The sequence below is a fragment of the Oenanthe melanoleuca genome, chromosome Z (genome assembly GCF_029582105.1).
Source record: "Oenanthe melanoleuca isolate GR-GAL-2019-014 chromosome Z, OMel1.0, whole genome shotgun sequence".
NCBI classification, from domain to species: Eukaryota; Metazoa; Chordata; class Aves; order Passeriformes; family Muscicapidae; genus Oenanthe; species Oenanthe melanoleuca.
Window position 1 is genome coordinate 2,249,786 of NC_079362.1, and position 15,460 is coordinate 2,265,245.

The window sequence follows — 15,460 nt, forward strand, 5'->3', positions numbered from 1 at the left end:
AAAATACAGACATGATTATATTAACACAAAACACAGTATTCAGTCATTTTTATTGAGAAGAGAAGGAAAAAATATTTTAGTGTGAATACTCAGTAGTTAGAGTAGTCCCTTAAGAAAGGAAGGATGAATGTTTGCCATTCTTTTAAAGTTGGAAAGTGATATCATATTTAATGACAGCTGTGCAGAAGCTGCAGAGACATGCAGTTGTGCCACATGGAAAACAAGCCTGTGCCATTCTAGCAAGTGCTAATGGAAGGCTAAAGCTCCCCATTCACCCCAATATAATTGTGCCTGTCATAAGTCAGGAATATTTCATTTAGAGAACTACTTAACAATTTAATTGAAATCATATGGTATTTATCCCTCCAAATATTTCATAATTCTTCTTCCAGTTCTTCTTTTAGAAGTTAGCTTGTAAATTAGTAGCAAATGCATTAAAAATGATGAAGTCAAAAATACATTAAATAAGTACTTTACACTTTTGTAGTGCACATTCTAGCTTTTGTAAGTTTTACTTCATCAGCAGTACTGACTTTATAAGCTAAAAATCCTAGAATTAAAGTAGGATTTCCAAGAACTCATTGCTGAAGCACAAAGCTTTTTTATGTAGTGTGTTGACCCTGGCTGGATGCCAGGCACCCACCAAAGCCTCTCTATCACTCCTCTCTGCAGCTGGTCAGAAAATACAACAAAGGGTTAATGAGTTGAGACAAGGACCAGGAGAGCTCACTCACCAAAAGCATCATGGGAAAAACAGGCTCAAATTAGAGATGTTAAATGAATTTTTTGCTAACAAAATCAGATCAGGATAATGAGAAGTAAACTAATATCTTAAAACACCTTCTGCCTTCCCCTCCCTCCTTCCAGCTCTACCCCTTCTCCTCCAGCAGCAAGCAGAGTTGGGAAGTGGGGGTTATGTTCATTTCATCACACATTGTTCCTGCTGCTGCTCAGGAAGAGGAGTCTTTCTCCTGCTCCACCATGGAGTCCCTCCAATGGGAAACTTCTTCAACATGAGTCCATCCCACAGGCAGCAGCTCTCCATGAATGCTGCAGCATTGTCAGTCCTTCAAGGACAGGCTGCTCCAGTGTGGGTCCCCCACATGGTCACAAGTCTTACCAGGAAGTAAAATAGTAAAAAATTGGCTTCAATGATTACCATTTTTTTATAATGCTATTTTCTTGTAAAGACATACTTATTTTTTCTTTTTTCTCAAGTTTGCTACTTGACAAGTATATGTGATAGGTACAATCTTTCCAAAGATTTTTTTTGAATTTTAGTAATTGGATATCTATTTTTAAATTTACATTTGTGTTGTAGGTTCAAAATATAAGATGAAGCAAAATGTCATATTATAAACTTAACACTGCTACCTTATTTTCAATAAGGAGACAAAGCTCCTCAGCCTGTGTTTTCAGACATATTTCTCTGTATGTGAAACATCACAAATTGGTATTTAAATGCTAAGGTTATGTGTAAAATGTTTTTCAAAACTTTAACTGAGTTCAGTACTTGAATACAGGAGAGTTATTATACAAATTAATTGCATTTTCAAAATTGCATACTTAATTCTGTGCAGTTTTTCCAAAAGTGAGTCGGTAGGTACATGCCTTTTTGAGAGGGAAAAAGAAAATGAAAGAGCAAATTCTTCATAGATTGTACATCTATGTAATTCCACAATCTGGAAGATGACACTCTTGGAGTGTTTACTGTCATTTATGTCAAATTTACAGCCACAATGCCTGCACTATTTGAGTAGCTACTTTAAAGCAGTAAGTTCTATGCAAAAATCTGGGATTTAATTATTGTGCCTGACAGAGTGACGCCCATTGCAGTATTGTTTTTAGGATATATTTTATTGTACTTCCTGCACATTTCAGGAAGCATGCTTGTTGAAAGTGTTACTAAAGTGATCCAATGTGCATACAAGTAATATATAAACATTTATTTAATGCTGAAAGTTATTAATAGATCTTATAATGATATGAAAATCATCCCTCACTTACAGGTACCAGAATTTGAAACTTATATTTTTGTTGAGCTGTATGCTGTAAGCACAGGAGCTGCTTTGAACAGCAGTGCCAGATTTGCATTTATAACTGTCCTGGAAAGTGATGCTCCTCATGGTTTAGTGTATTTTGCTGTGGGATCTCGATTTGCTGTGGCTTATAAGAAGACAGCTTTAATCAGTCTACAAGTTCTTAGAGATTCTAGTACATCAGTAACCACAATGGTTAGCTACAGTACGCAGGTAAGACTTATTATTTTTTAATTTATTTTTACATCTCTTTTTCTGACCTTTAGGAAAGCAGACTTCCAGCTCTTCAAGGGGATAGTCAGGGGTTTCCCCTGAGAGACTGCCCTCAGCAACAAGGGAGTGGAACAGAGCTGACAGAACTTTAAGAAAGTCTTCCATAGAACACAGGAGCTAGCAATCCCCAGGAGCAAGAAATCAGGCAATGGAGGCAGGAGACTGGCATTGCTGAGTCAGAACTTGCTGGTCAAACTAAAGGGAAAGAAGCAAATGCACAAACAGTTGAAGCAAGGACAGGTGAGCTGGGAAGAGAATAGAGATGGAGTGTGAATGTGTAAGGAAGGCCAAGCTGAAGCTGGAAGTGAACCTGGCAAGGGGCACAAAAAATAAAAGGAGGGGCTTCTAGGTGTAGGTTAACCAGAAAGGGAAGATAAAAGAAGGTGTTTCCCCCTGATAAGTAATGTTGAAAAACTGATAGCAACAGATTAACAAAAGGCTGATGAGCTCAACAACTTTTTTGCCAGTCTTCACTGGCAACCTTTTTTCCTACACCTCTGAAGTGGACGGACAGCAGGATGGGGCATGGGGGAACAAGTCTGTCCCACTGAATGGGAAAATCAGGTTCATGACCACCTGAGAAAACTGATTGTACACAGCTCTATGGGACCCAGAGAGATGCATCCCAGAGTCTTGAGGGAATTGGCTGATGTTGTTGCCAACACAGTCTCCCTTGTTATTTGAAAAGTCTTGACAATGAGGTGAAATCCCTGGTGACCGGAAAAGGGGTATTACTATACCCATCTTTAAAAAGTGAAGGGTAGAAAGGAAGATCAGTCAGCCTCACCTCTCTGCCTGGGACTGCCATGGAGCAGATCCTCCTAGGAGCTGTGCTAAGGCACATTAAGGACAGGGATGAGACTGGAGAGAGCCAGCACAGCTTCACCAAGGGCAAGTCCTGCCTGGCCAAACTAGTGGGCTTCTCTGGTGGAGTGATTACATTAGGGTACAAGGGAAGGGCTACAGGTGTCATTTATCTGGAATTCTCTAAAGCCTTTGACACAGTCCCCAAAAACGTCCTTCTCTCCAAACTGGAGAGAGATGGATTTAATGTTGGGTTTGAATGAGCTGTGATTGGATTTGATTGATAACAAAGTGGCTGGATGGTCACACCCAGAGGGCCAATGGCTCAGAGTCCTGATGGACATCAGTGACAAGGGGTGTGCCTCAGGGATCTGTTTTGGGACCAGGGTTATTTACTGCCTTCACTAATGGCAGAGGCAAAGGGAGCAGGGGCACCCGTAGCAAATGTGCAGTAGACACCAAGCTGAGGGATGTAGCTGACACTCCTGAAGGATGGGATGCCATCCAGAGGCACCAGGACAGGCTCAAGAAGTGGGCCCTGGGAATCCCATGAGATGTAACAAGACCAAATGCAAAGTGCTGCACCTGCAGTGCAGGCTGGGGATGAACAGATTGAGACCTGCCCTGCCCCAAAGGACATGGGGGTGCTGGAGAGGGGCTGGACATGAGCCAGCCATGGGCACTCCCAGCCCAGAGAGCCAAACGTGTCCTGGTGCATCCAAAGCAGCTTGGGCAGATGTGAGGAAGGGATTTCTGTCCCTGCTCTCACTGTGGTGAAACCTCAGCTGCAGAGCTGCCTCCAGCCCTGGAGCCCCAGCAGGAAGACATGGAGCTGTTGGAGCAGGACAGAGGAGGCCACTCAATTTATCAGAGGGATGGAGCACCTCTGCTGGGAGGAAATGCTGAGAGAATTGGGATTGTTCATCCAGAAGAGGCAGCTTTGACCTGACTCAGCTGTAACCTTCCAGTACCTAAAGGAAGCCTGTCTGAAAGCTGGAGAGGGACTTTTGGCAGGGGCATGTAGTGACAAGACAAGAGGGATTGGCTTAAAATGGAAAGACAATAGGATCAGATTAGATATCAGGAAGAAACTATTCACTATGAGAGGCACTGGCAAGACAAGGTTGTGGATAGCACATCCCTGCAGGTGTTCAAGGCCAGGTTCAATAGAGCTCTAAGCCACTGGTCTGGTAAAAATTGCCCCTGTCTGCTGCAGGGGCTGTGGAACAAAATGATCTTTAAGATTCTTTTCAACCCAAACCATTTGTAGAATCATAGAGTTTATGATTAATTTTATAATTAAATGATCACCTCTTTTTTGAAGTAAATATGACTGTGTTTAGCATTTTTTTCAGAATAATGGTCAAGCATTGCTGGGCCTAGATTGGTTGGTTTTCTGTTACTAAAAGACATTGTTCTCATTGCATTGTCAGGAATAAATTTTTTAGCAGTATCTTTTGTGGCCTTGAAGATTATGGTCAGCCAGGCATCTAATATATTTATTTCTTCTAAGCTCTTGTGAGTCTTAAATTTATGAGGCTTTTTCATCTGAAATTAAGTTTTTATCCTGATGGATATATACAACGTCCAGACAGCAGGACATGTGCTCTGTTAGGACACAAATCTATTAGCAGCAGAATATACTTAGGAAAAGAGAGAAAAATAGAGAAATTTCATTAAATTTTATTCAGTTTTCTTGGAGTTTTAAACAAAAAAATGGTTCTTCGTATTGAAAATATCACATTCTAAGGTAAATTTTATCATCCACATTCATTTTTGAGATGTTTATTTTACATCTGTACTACAAGACTATTCTAGCTCTTGACACTTTTTTTACTTGAATGCATATCTCTATCATTATTATTGCAGCTGATGAAGTTTCTCCTTTAGCAGATCTCCAAAAACATGATTCCTGCCACTTCCTTAGTATCTGTGAATCCAGCATCAGGGCACAGGCTACAGGAGATATGCTTTCAAGTTTACCATCACATTGGAGTAGCACTTGGCCTGATCTACTTTGAATATTTATTTTTTTATGCCTAAAATCATTATTTTGGGGGTCAGTTATATACTTACCTATTATAATAAAAGATTCTGCATTCTGTTATATTGAATGCATATCTGTTTTAACCACAGAGGTTTACAGGCTGTTTCCATGCATTTATTATATAGTAGCTGGGCAGTGTTTCAATTAGATTTTGTAGTTACAAATTTTCACAGCCTAAGAATTCACAATAATTTTGCTCTTATACAGAAAAGAAATTGCTAGTGCTCAGTGTATATTTAAGCTAAAATATACTGGGCAGTCTCTTATCCATTTGTAATTTTTATAACCAATCTTCTTTGGACATTTTTAGGTTTTGAGGGTGCACAGCCAAGTGCTAAAGTATTGGTATTATTACTAGTTTTAAAATAAGAGGCCACAGCAGACAGGAAGGTAGTAGCTGGAAACTGATGTTTATCTCATCCCTACAAAGGTTTCTTAGAAATTGTTCTTATCACTAGTGCTTTTATTACTGCTTATTTCCATTTCCTACTTCTCAGTGGAATAAAAGGAAACTCACCCCTTGAATTTTCACAGATTATGTGATTATGTCTAGTGCAATTTTGAACAGTTACAGGCTGCACTGGCTTACCAGGTTCTCCAGTGAACTCAGAAAATGTCTGATTAATTTCATAAATAAGCTCTACTAATAAAAGCTAAATATTTTCAAAAGGGGTCTCATATTTCACAAATAAAAATCCTCATTTTATTCAGTAGGAATCAATATACAAGCTGCACTTAGTAAATTAATATATACTTTTGAAAAATAATACAGTTGAATAATAGCTCAGAAAGTTAGGTTCCTCTTAAGGAAAGTTTATTATATTACCAGATATAATGTCAAGATTATGGCAAGTGACAAAAAGAGCAAGGCTTTGAAGAACTAAACAGTAACTGCAAACATCACAGAAGGTAAAAACAGTGTTGCTTCACAAGGAAATAAGGCCATGTAGCATAGATAAATTAATCTAAGTGCCTTGCATGTGTATTCTATAGTGTTTGCTTTGCCTTTGTATTAAATGGATTATTCATCTTTCATGTATTGTGGGACTGAAAATGCCATGACTTGATATTAATTTGGACACAGATTTCCAAAACTTTTGCATTGCTTTTATTTAGTTTTCTGTGTATTTGTAATGCTCTTCTCTATACTAAAATGAAGAACTTTGTGCTGCAGTCATAGTCTTACATAAACCCTTCTGGAATTCACATATGTGCTAACATTTCTGTAGCATTTATTCACACAGAAAAGTTTTGTGTTTTATGTTCTGGAAAAGAAAGAGTGGGACCCTATTTACTATTGACCATATACATAATTCTATTCTTAGGTTTGATGTATTACTAATACAGGGAGATAGTTATTTTGAATGTAATCTTTTAATCACTCATAACTGCTTTTTGAAAGAGAACTTCTTTTTTACACATTTTTTTTTAGCCATTTAAAGTATGTTCTACAGCAAGTGGTTTTGAACAATTTTGTCTATCATAATGTTACCTGAAACTCTTTTGGTTTGTTTTAAGGAACTGCAAAAACCTGAACCTATTGGACGGACCTTCATATCTCCAGCTGTGGCAGGACAAGATTTTGCCAGATCTGAAGGTTTATTGACTTTTGAACGTGGACAAAGAAGTGCATTCCTGGATGTGACCCTGACTCCAAAGACAGGATCTTTGAACCCATTTCCTAAACGTTTCCAGGTTGTCCTCTCTAATCCCACAGGTGGTGCCAGGGTAGATGATATCTATGGTATTTCTAACATCACCATTGTCTCAGATTTGGATTCCTTGCCAGTTTGGGGACTGATTGATCAACTGCATCAGCCTGTTGATGACACTATTTTACACAGAGTCCTTCAGAATCTGAATGTCAAAGTGGCTACAGAAAATACAGAAGAGCAACTTACTGCTGTGGTGCATATAATAGATAAGGTAAACCCTTCCTATTATTTCTTCAATGTCTAATGACATTAATTAGGGTGTAATAACACAACAAGGCACATACATATATAAAAAAAGGCAGATAACATCCACAGCAGTGACTCAGAAGCACGGACTGCAAAAGTAAAAGTGGAAATTGTGAAGTTCTACAATCAAGGAAGGAGTTTGTCTGCCACTAGTTAGGATGGTGGCAAGAAATGAGGAATCAAATAGGTTGAAATAAGCAACCAGTATTAATTTTGCATACATACCTGTAACTCTAGATTTCCTACTGTGCAATTTTCCCTTTGGTGCTGTACTTTCATAGAGCTTTTTATTTTTTCTTGACTCTTAGGTCACACCTTTGTTGATTTTAGGCCTGGCACAACCCCTGCTCATGTCTTTACAGCAGACTGCAGTCAACACACAAGCAAGTCCCACCTGGGCCAGCCAGAGTCTGTTTTAGTCTTAACCAAGCATCAGTCTTTTTTCCTCCAGTAGCTTAGGGAATTGGGTTATCAGGGTAGGTAAGTGCTCAAGCATTCCACTAAGTTCTGTGAAAATGTTGAACTAGTTTTATGGTATTCTGTCTCTTCTGGACACTTGGAATAATGCACAGAAGCTAGAAAATGTCTGAATACCTAGATTCAAAGCATTATAACAATATCCATTCATTTTTTTATTGTTGCCACACAGAAAACAGAGAAAATAATTTTTAAAATTCTCAGGACTCAACGATGTTTGATTTGTTTAAGAATGAAAAATGCCACATCCTTTCTTTAATAATCAAATTCCCTATCAAGCATAACTTTATGTAGTTTTGACAGACTGTGTCTTGTGCCTTAGAAGCAGTGATCAGGAGTTGAGAAATATTCTGAACTTTCTGAATGAATATTGGAATCCCAGTGAAGATACCACAAAACCATTGAACATGAGGAAATATTACAAGCAGATGCCCTTGATTTCTTCTTCTCTCATTAGGTTACAGGTGTAGGTGAAGAGCTGTTACTCACTGATAAAAGTAGAAGTCTTTTCTATGATATACTCTGTGCTCTGGCAAGCCCAAAACGTGAGGACACACAAGGATATAGCCTGCTTGCTGAGGTGACTGAGAAATTTGCTTTTTCTCTGTTGACTGGGATAAAGTGTGGATCATCAGGAGAAAGGTCAGTAAGCGTGAATTCAAAATATGTTTTGTAAATGCAGGACAAATTATCAATACAGAAGATCTAAATTACATTTCCAGAAAAGGGATTTGTCTCCTATCTAGTATGTTACCCATATGTGAATGTGTTGTTACAGTGTCATGGTCTTACAAAGTACTATGTTATAGTGCCAAGATACAGTGCTTTGTAAGAATGGGTGCCACACATAACTCTTATTTTGGTATGGGGTAGATGTGGGAACATGAGTCAGGAGATCTGGCATGTATTGACCCACATTTAGCTCAAATATTGCCTGGAAAAGTATTCATTATTCTTGCTAAGAAAATTACACAGAACAGAGTTCTAAGCCTTAAATGAAAGCTAGCAATCCAGAATTTTTGCTGGTGTTTTGTAATTTATATGTTCTTGGTTGGCTCACTTGAACATTGTTTTAAAATTTTTAAAGCTGCACGTAGTTTCAAATTGCTAGTTTTGTCTCCAAGGGCACAATACCCTCATCAGGTTAATGGGCAGGGGAAACAGGTGACTGAAAAAGGGTTTATTCTTTTTTATGAGACAGATGGTTTTAAACACTGTGTTTCTCCCATTGAGGATCTATTAAACATCTGGTGGTGGAATGTGTCTTCAGTGTTTAAAAATTATAAGTTGAAATTCTTTATTACAAGTTTTTTTTGCATCATATGCTGGGGAAAAAAATAAAGCAACTGCCTCCATTTTAATCCCACCCCTGATTTTTAGACTCAGTTCTACATCAAGCTGTTGTAAAGGTGAGTATTTTGATAACCTAGTTTACTATGGACAGGTTTTAGTTGCAGGTCATAAGGAGCAAATCCCAGAGAGGAAATTAAGAAGCTGAAATATCTTAAAAAAACCAAGCCTTTTTTTTTTTTTTCCACAGAAACTGAAATGTGCCAATTAAATTTCATAAGCCTAGGAATGATGAGTTCATAAAGTACTAACAAATCATAAATGCCTTTTAGAGTCATTAACATGATGAATAATGAAGTTTGGTCCCACTTACCAGTCCTATTGCTTTTCCATTTCCACAGAGGCAAAAATATCCTTGACAGCTGCCCATATATTGCAATAATGGCTCACAACTGGTTTCCTCAACAAATCAATGGACATAGATTTAATGGAAAAGATGGGGATTCTATTCAAGTACCTGAACAACTCCTAGAGGTCTCTGTAGTATTATCATCTTCCCAGGAAGAGAACTGTGAATCTGTACAGTTCACAGAATACAGCAGTCAGCAATGGTTCCTTACTAGAGATAAAGAACTTGCCCTGAAGAACAAGGTTTGAAGATAATACAATTTTTTTTTTCCAAGAATTTGTTTTAATTTAGATATTGCTCAAGACATAATAAATGTATTTTAAATAATGTGAACATTTTTATGGTTGTCTCTGATTAAAATGAGCACTGTATAGAATCTTAAATGTATCTTTACATTGTACATGTTGTTTCAGGTTTTTTCAATGAGCTTGAAGGGTCGGAGTTCACAACCTTTGAAAGATAACAATGAAGTAATTTATCGTATTTATGCTGAAGGAAGTCGGGTTGTTCCACAGAAGTCTCTATGTCTCCTCTGGAATCAAGCTGCTGAAAGGTTATTTTATTATTGTGTTTAGTTTTCCATTTTCTACTATGAGTCCATGTATTTCTGTAAAATGTGATAACTCAAATTAAATCATTTGCCAAGTATAAAATTGATTCATTTCATGTCTTTTTTCCTTAATTTTTCTGGCCATTTTACCAGTACATAAAATTTTTCTTATAATAAAATGAGTAGTTATTTTAGCTCAGACATTTCTCAGACTTCTGCCCTCTTTTCATCAAAATACCATTTAGATTGTATAATGATTCATTAGGTTACAGTGACAGGTCATAAATCCGAAAATTGCATTAACGAATGTGTTAATGATTTGCAGATAATTATGCTCTGTATCCTGTTGAAGTCTACTTAGTTTAGATTAAATTTCATTAGACCAATTGGATGATATCAGCCTGTTGTTGCAGAGAGACTCTATTTCTTCAGGAGGAGATGCACCACAATTTACCTGTATGCTCTTCTTTTATCTATGCACAGATTTCAGTAGAAATGGCATAGGATATTACCTGTGGTATGCCTTATCCTTTTTCCAAACCATTTCATCAATGCTGTACCACCCCCAAAAAAAAACAAACACCAACAAAAAAAACCCACCTGAATTTTAGTTTCAAACCAAAAAAGAGCAGTATGAAATGTTCTCCATAACAGGGTAAGGTTTTGAGCAAAGTTAAGTAACAAACTATTTGAAAAGTCAGACAGACCTAGAAATCTAGCCAAAATTTTAAAAACATGGCCACAAAAATTCTTTAATGAAAAAGGTTGATTTTAATAAATTTACAAAGATTAAAAAAAAAACAAAACATGAAAAAGCTATAAATAGCATTTTAATCTCATGTAAATGTGCTATTCTGAGCAGCACACATGAAAGATTACAGAAAACACCTCTGCAATAGTTTAGTGAAGTTGGTATGCCAGGAATACAACAAAAATTTTTAAGCCTGCTTGCCATGTGAATTACCCAAATCCATTTCCAATTTTGTGAAATTGTGTATTTCACAAATGTTCACAAATGTATTTCAAATGTTTTGCAGCTGGCTGTCTGATAGTGGGTTCTGCAAAGTGGTTGATGACACATCAGATTATGTGGAATGCTCCTGTTCTCATATGTCCATTTATGCAGTTTATGCCCAAACAGATAACTTGTCTTCATACAACGAGGCTTTTTTTTCTTCTGGATTCATCTGCATTTCAGGTCAGTTCATTTAAGACATTTTTCTCAATAAGAACAACTGATGACCAGTAAAACTGATGGATTATTAACATTTTTGGTGGCTGATGACCATCTTTTTATTGAGTGGAATATTGAATTAATGTTAACTAACTTCACTTTATTAAAGGTGCCAGCTTGTCTGGTATTTGCACACTGACAAATTTTGCCACTGGAAAAAAAACCATCAAGCTTAGAAGTATCACAGAATCAACTAGGCTGGAAAAGATTTTGGAGGTCATCAAGTCCAACCTATTATGACCTAATAACACCTTGCCAACTAGATGATGGCACTGACTGCCACATCCAGTCTTTTCTTAAAGACTTCCAAGGGTGGTGGCTCCACCACCTCCCTAGACAGCCCATTCCAATCCCTGCTGGCTCGTATTTTGGCACATAGGGACATCCTTGCCTTCCTGATGTATGTCCACTTTCCTGGATCCCTCTGCTTTGAGGGCTGTTTCCCAGAGTACTCTCCAAAACAGCATCCTGAATTCAACCCTCTAGAAGTCTAGTGTAGAAGTTTTATTGAAGTTGTGATATCCTTGTTTCACTGAATATTGAGATCTCTATTATTGGTCACTGTGTCCCAGATATCACAAGCTCCCCTCTGTTTACAAACAACAGGTCTAGCAGAGCCTCACCCCTGGCAGACTCTCTCACCAGCTGTGACAAAAAGCTCTCCTCCATGCACTCCAAGAACCTCCTAGACTGCCTCTTTTCCACCATGTCGAGTTCCCAGCAGATATTTGGCAGGTTAAATCTCCTACAAGAACAAGGGCTGGCAATCTTGAAACATCCTCCAGCTGCTTATACAATAACTCATCCATGTCTTCATCCTGATGTCCCACCAGGATGTCAGCCTGTTGGCCTTTCCCCAATTCTTACCCATGGCACTTGATCTTGTTGATATTAATCTTGAGTTCCACAATGTCCAGAGCCTCCCTAACACACAGGGACACCCCTCCACCTCTTCTCCCTCTGCTGTCTCTTGTGAAGAGCCTGTGGCCACCCACTGCAGTGCTCCAGTCCTGGAGCCATCCCACCAGGTTTCTGTGATGGTGACTGTACAACTGCTTTCCTGCAGTACCATGGCTCCCAGCTCCTCATTTGTACCCACACTGTGTGCACAGTGTGCATGCACTTCAGCTGGGCTGCTGATCTCACCCCTGACTCTGGCTTCCCACCCCTGGGCTCATCTCTGGAGTGCCTTGTTTCATCCCCTTCCCCCTCAAACCCAGTTTAAAACCCTCTCAATCTGCCCTGCTGACTCTTGGGCTGGAATCCTTTTGCCCTTGTTGACAGATGGAGCCCATCTGTCTCAAGCAGGCTTGCTGCTGTAAAAATTGCTCATGGTAGAAAAACCTAAATTCTTGTCATGGCACCAGCCCTTAAGCCATTCATTGATAACAGGGGTTTTCCTATTCCTTTCATCATTCATCCTTGCTCCTGAAGGTACTGAGCAGAGCCACACCTGTGTTCCTGCCCCATCAACCAATCAATCCAGAGCACTGAAATCCCTTTAAATGACCCTGGTACCCTCCTTGTCAACCTCATCACTGCCAACCTGGACATGCAGCAGTGGGTCATAATCAGAGGTGTGAATTAGTTCAAGGAGTCTCCTGCTGATATCCCTTACCTGGACCCAGGAAGGCAGTAGAACTTCCCTGTAAGATGGTCTGGTTGACATACAGGGCCCTCAGTTCCCCTCAGGAGGGAGTTACCCTTCTTTTATTCTTAATTTCCTAAGATTGTGATCCATCTGACAGATGAAGTACACCTGGGAGACTCTCCAGACAGATTTTTTTTGTTTACTGTCATCTGCCTGAGCCTCTGGATCCAGGGCCTGACACCTATTTTGTAAGGGCTCCTGGGAAGGTGATGGGGGTCAGGAGGGAATTTTGCTTCCTCTCTGAGTAGGCCCCCATTTCCATTCCCTCCATCTGCTAGGTCTCCTTCTTCTGCCTGATGGTAAGAGGGACAGGGCTCCTCTGACTCCTGCCAACCTTCTCTCAGGGTTGCAAGGCTGTAACTCCACTAGTCAATTTCTCTTTTACTCTCCCTAACATTCCTTAACCTTTCCACTTCTTGCTTAAGCCCTGCCACCAGACAGAGCAGATCATTCACCTGCACAGACTGCTCACAGGTGCCTTTTGCATTGTCCCCAGGCTCAGACACTCCCTGCAGCCAGGGGTCTAGACAGCTGTGTCTTTATTGGGGAGTTCTGTTTGGCTTAGCACACTTTTGCTGGCAGCAGCAGCAATGGTTTTTGACTATTTGTAAACCATTGCTGGACCTAATGAATTCAGTGGAAGAATAACCAAGAAACCTAACCAAAACACACCCATCTAATATACAACCCACCAGCAGAAACCAGGAGAGCAGCTGCACAATTCCTGTGCAAACTGCAGTGCCATGCCCCTGTTGGCCCTAGAGCCATTTAAATCTCACTCCTGGCACATCCGACTGGCTGCTTCCTTGAGGTGCTTTATTAAAAAGAGATTATATGTCATTCATTTGGGGGAAGAAACTTAAACATTCTAAATTCATTTGTGTTGCTAGCAGCAGTACAGTCATCCTCTTTGTCAAATTTCTTTGACAATTTTATCTGGAATTTACATCAGAAGTGATGACTCAGAGGAGACAGATTCTATTACACTCTGCTGCCTAACTGCTGCCCAAAATCTTGTAAGGAACATGACTCTCTTCATAATCAGCCTCGACAGCATAAGTCCCAAAATGCCAGGCAGAAAGCAGGAGATCTAAGTTCTAAAGTCAACTCTGCTTCTGAAGGAGCCTTTCACATTGCACTTGGTTTACTACTATGTTACAGCAATCACAAATAAAAGTAATTTTACTTAGAGAATTTTTTTGGTTGAAAATGAACTCTTGCATTTACAGGCACTGAGAGTAATGGTCTTAAGAAAAAATGCTAAATGGAATTCTTGACTAAGTTTAATCCCCTTAAATGGGGGTCTGGGTGTGCTCCTTGTGAGGTTTATGACTTCTATATTAGATCATCACTATATGAGTAACAAAAATTGTGCAAGCAGGTAAATCACTTATTTATACCTTCCAAGCAAACTACCCTTACAGATTAAATCTAGGCTCCTTAATTTTTTTTAAATGTCATCCAAAGCAAATGAAGACAAAGAAAGAGGAAAAAGCTCTCAGTTTTTTTTACCTGCTCCACACAAATTGATGGTTATATTTAAAAATAAAAAAGGAGATTTTAGCTCATACAAATAAGCAGATTTTAAAATACAATTACTGTTTACAGAGAAAAAACAAGTAAATTGATGAAACAAAATGCTGTAAAATGCAAAATGCTATAGAAACTGAAAAAATTTATGCAAAATCTAAGGAAATATTTTTGCTGAATTGGAATGAATAAAGATGCAAATCGTTGTTCAGAGCTAGTCACTTACTATAGTCATAGGTCATAAAAATGTGTTTAAAAAAAAAGCAGTTTTGCTTGGTTAAAGGTTTTACTTTGAATTTGAGGCAAATGCTTTCCACTGCCTTTAAGCTTTTTTTGTCTGATTAAAGATGTTTACTTGTGTGATGATATATATTACTAGATTTAAATGAAACTTTTAAGTAACAAATTGCTTTATTTTTAAAAGTGATAATATTATTATCACTTTATATTATTCATTTATCTTGACATTTCCATCTAGGTGTGAAGAATATGGAAAAAAAAGAAAAGAGAGAGACCATGTAGATGGTTGTATAAATATCATTAAGTAATTTTGAAATACTTAAGCAATAATACTTTTAGCAATTATTTATTTCACTCATCTCTTAAAAATTAGTAACAAATTGTCAATATCAAGACTGGCATAAAAGATCTGCCTTAATTACCCAAATTCCTGCCCTGATTTGGGTATGGAAGTGTGCAAGTAACTCTAATTAACTCTGAGATTTAGCAGGGTTTTCCTTGGTGGCTGAACTTTTCTAGAGTCCTTTTTCCAGAAGATACTTATTGATAGGAAAGGGACCTTTTCCATATTTGTTCTGTTGTTTTTTACTGTTAATTAGTGAAATGAAAAGTGGTGTCATTCCTCCTAATTGCTGCTATAACAAATGTCTGTGCTCAACACAGATAAAATGGGAGATTGGCATTTAGCACTGCTAAAATAGTGCTACAACACGAGGCATTTTTTATGTAACTGTTTCTAAAAACATTTTTTGCATGCACTATTATGAACACTGAACATTGCCTTTGCTTTGTATATAATTATTATGATAATCACCCATATTGTGTGGAAAGAGACACCAAAAAACATTTTTCAAAGTTATTTTAGCTCCTAGGCCCATGGGAACATTAAATACATGTTAGTACTTGAAATAAACTCATGAGTGATCCTGGTGTGAGCTAGAATGAACATAATCTC

The 15,460-nt window shown here is 38.4% G+C and overlaps 1 protein-coding gene across 1 annotated transcript in view; it reads left to right on the forward strand.

Annotated features, from left to right (window-relative positions):
• The window catches only part of ADGRV1 (adhesion G protein-coupled receptor V1), a 267,302-nt gene that overhangs the window by 120,575 nt on the left and 131,267 nt on the right, over positions 1-15,460 (forward strand). The window contains exons 78-83 of the mRNA XM_056514381.1: positions 2,010-2,252; positions 6,682-7,089; positions 8,059-8,243; positions 9,293-9,542; positions 9,714-9,853; positions 10,888-11,048. Of these exons, the coding sequence (XP_056370356.1) occupies positions 2,010-2,252; positions 6,682-7,089; positions 8,059-8,243; positions 9,293-9,542; positions 9,714-9,853; positions 10,888-11,048 (1,387 nt within the window). The remainder of the gene's footprint in view (positions 1-2,009; positions 2,253-6,681; positions 7,090-8,058; positions 8,244-9,292; positions 9,543-9,713; positions 9,854-10,887; positions 11,049-15,460) is intronic.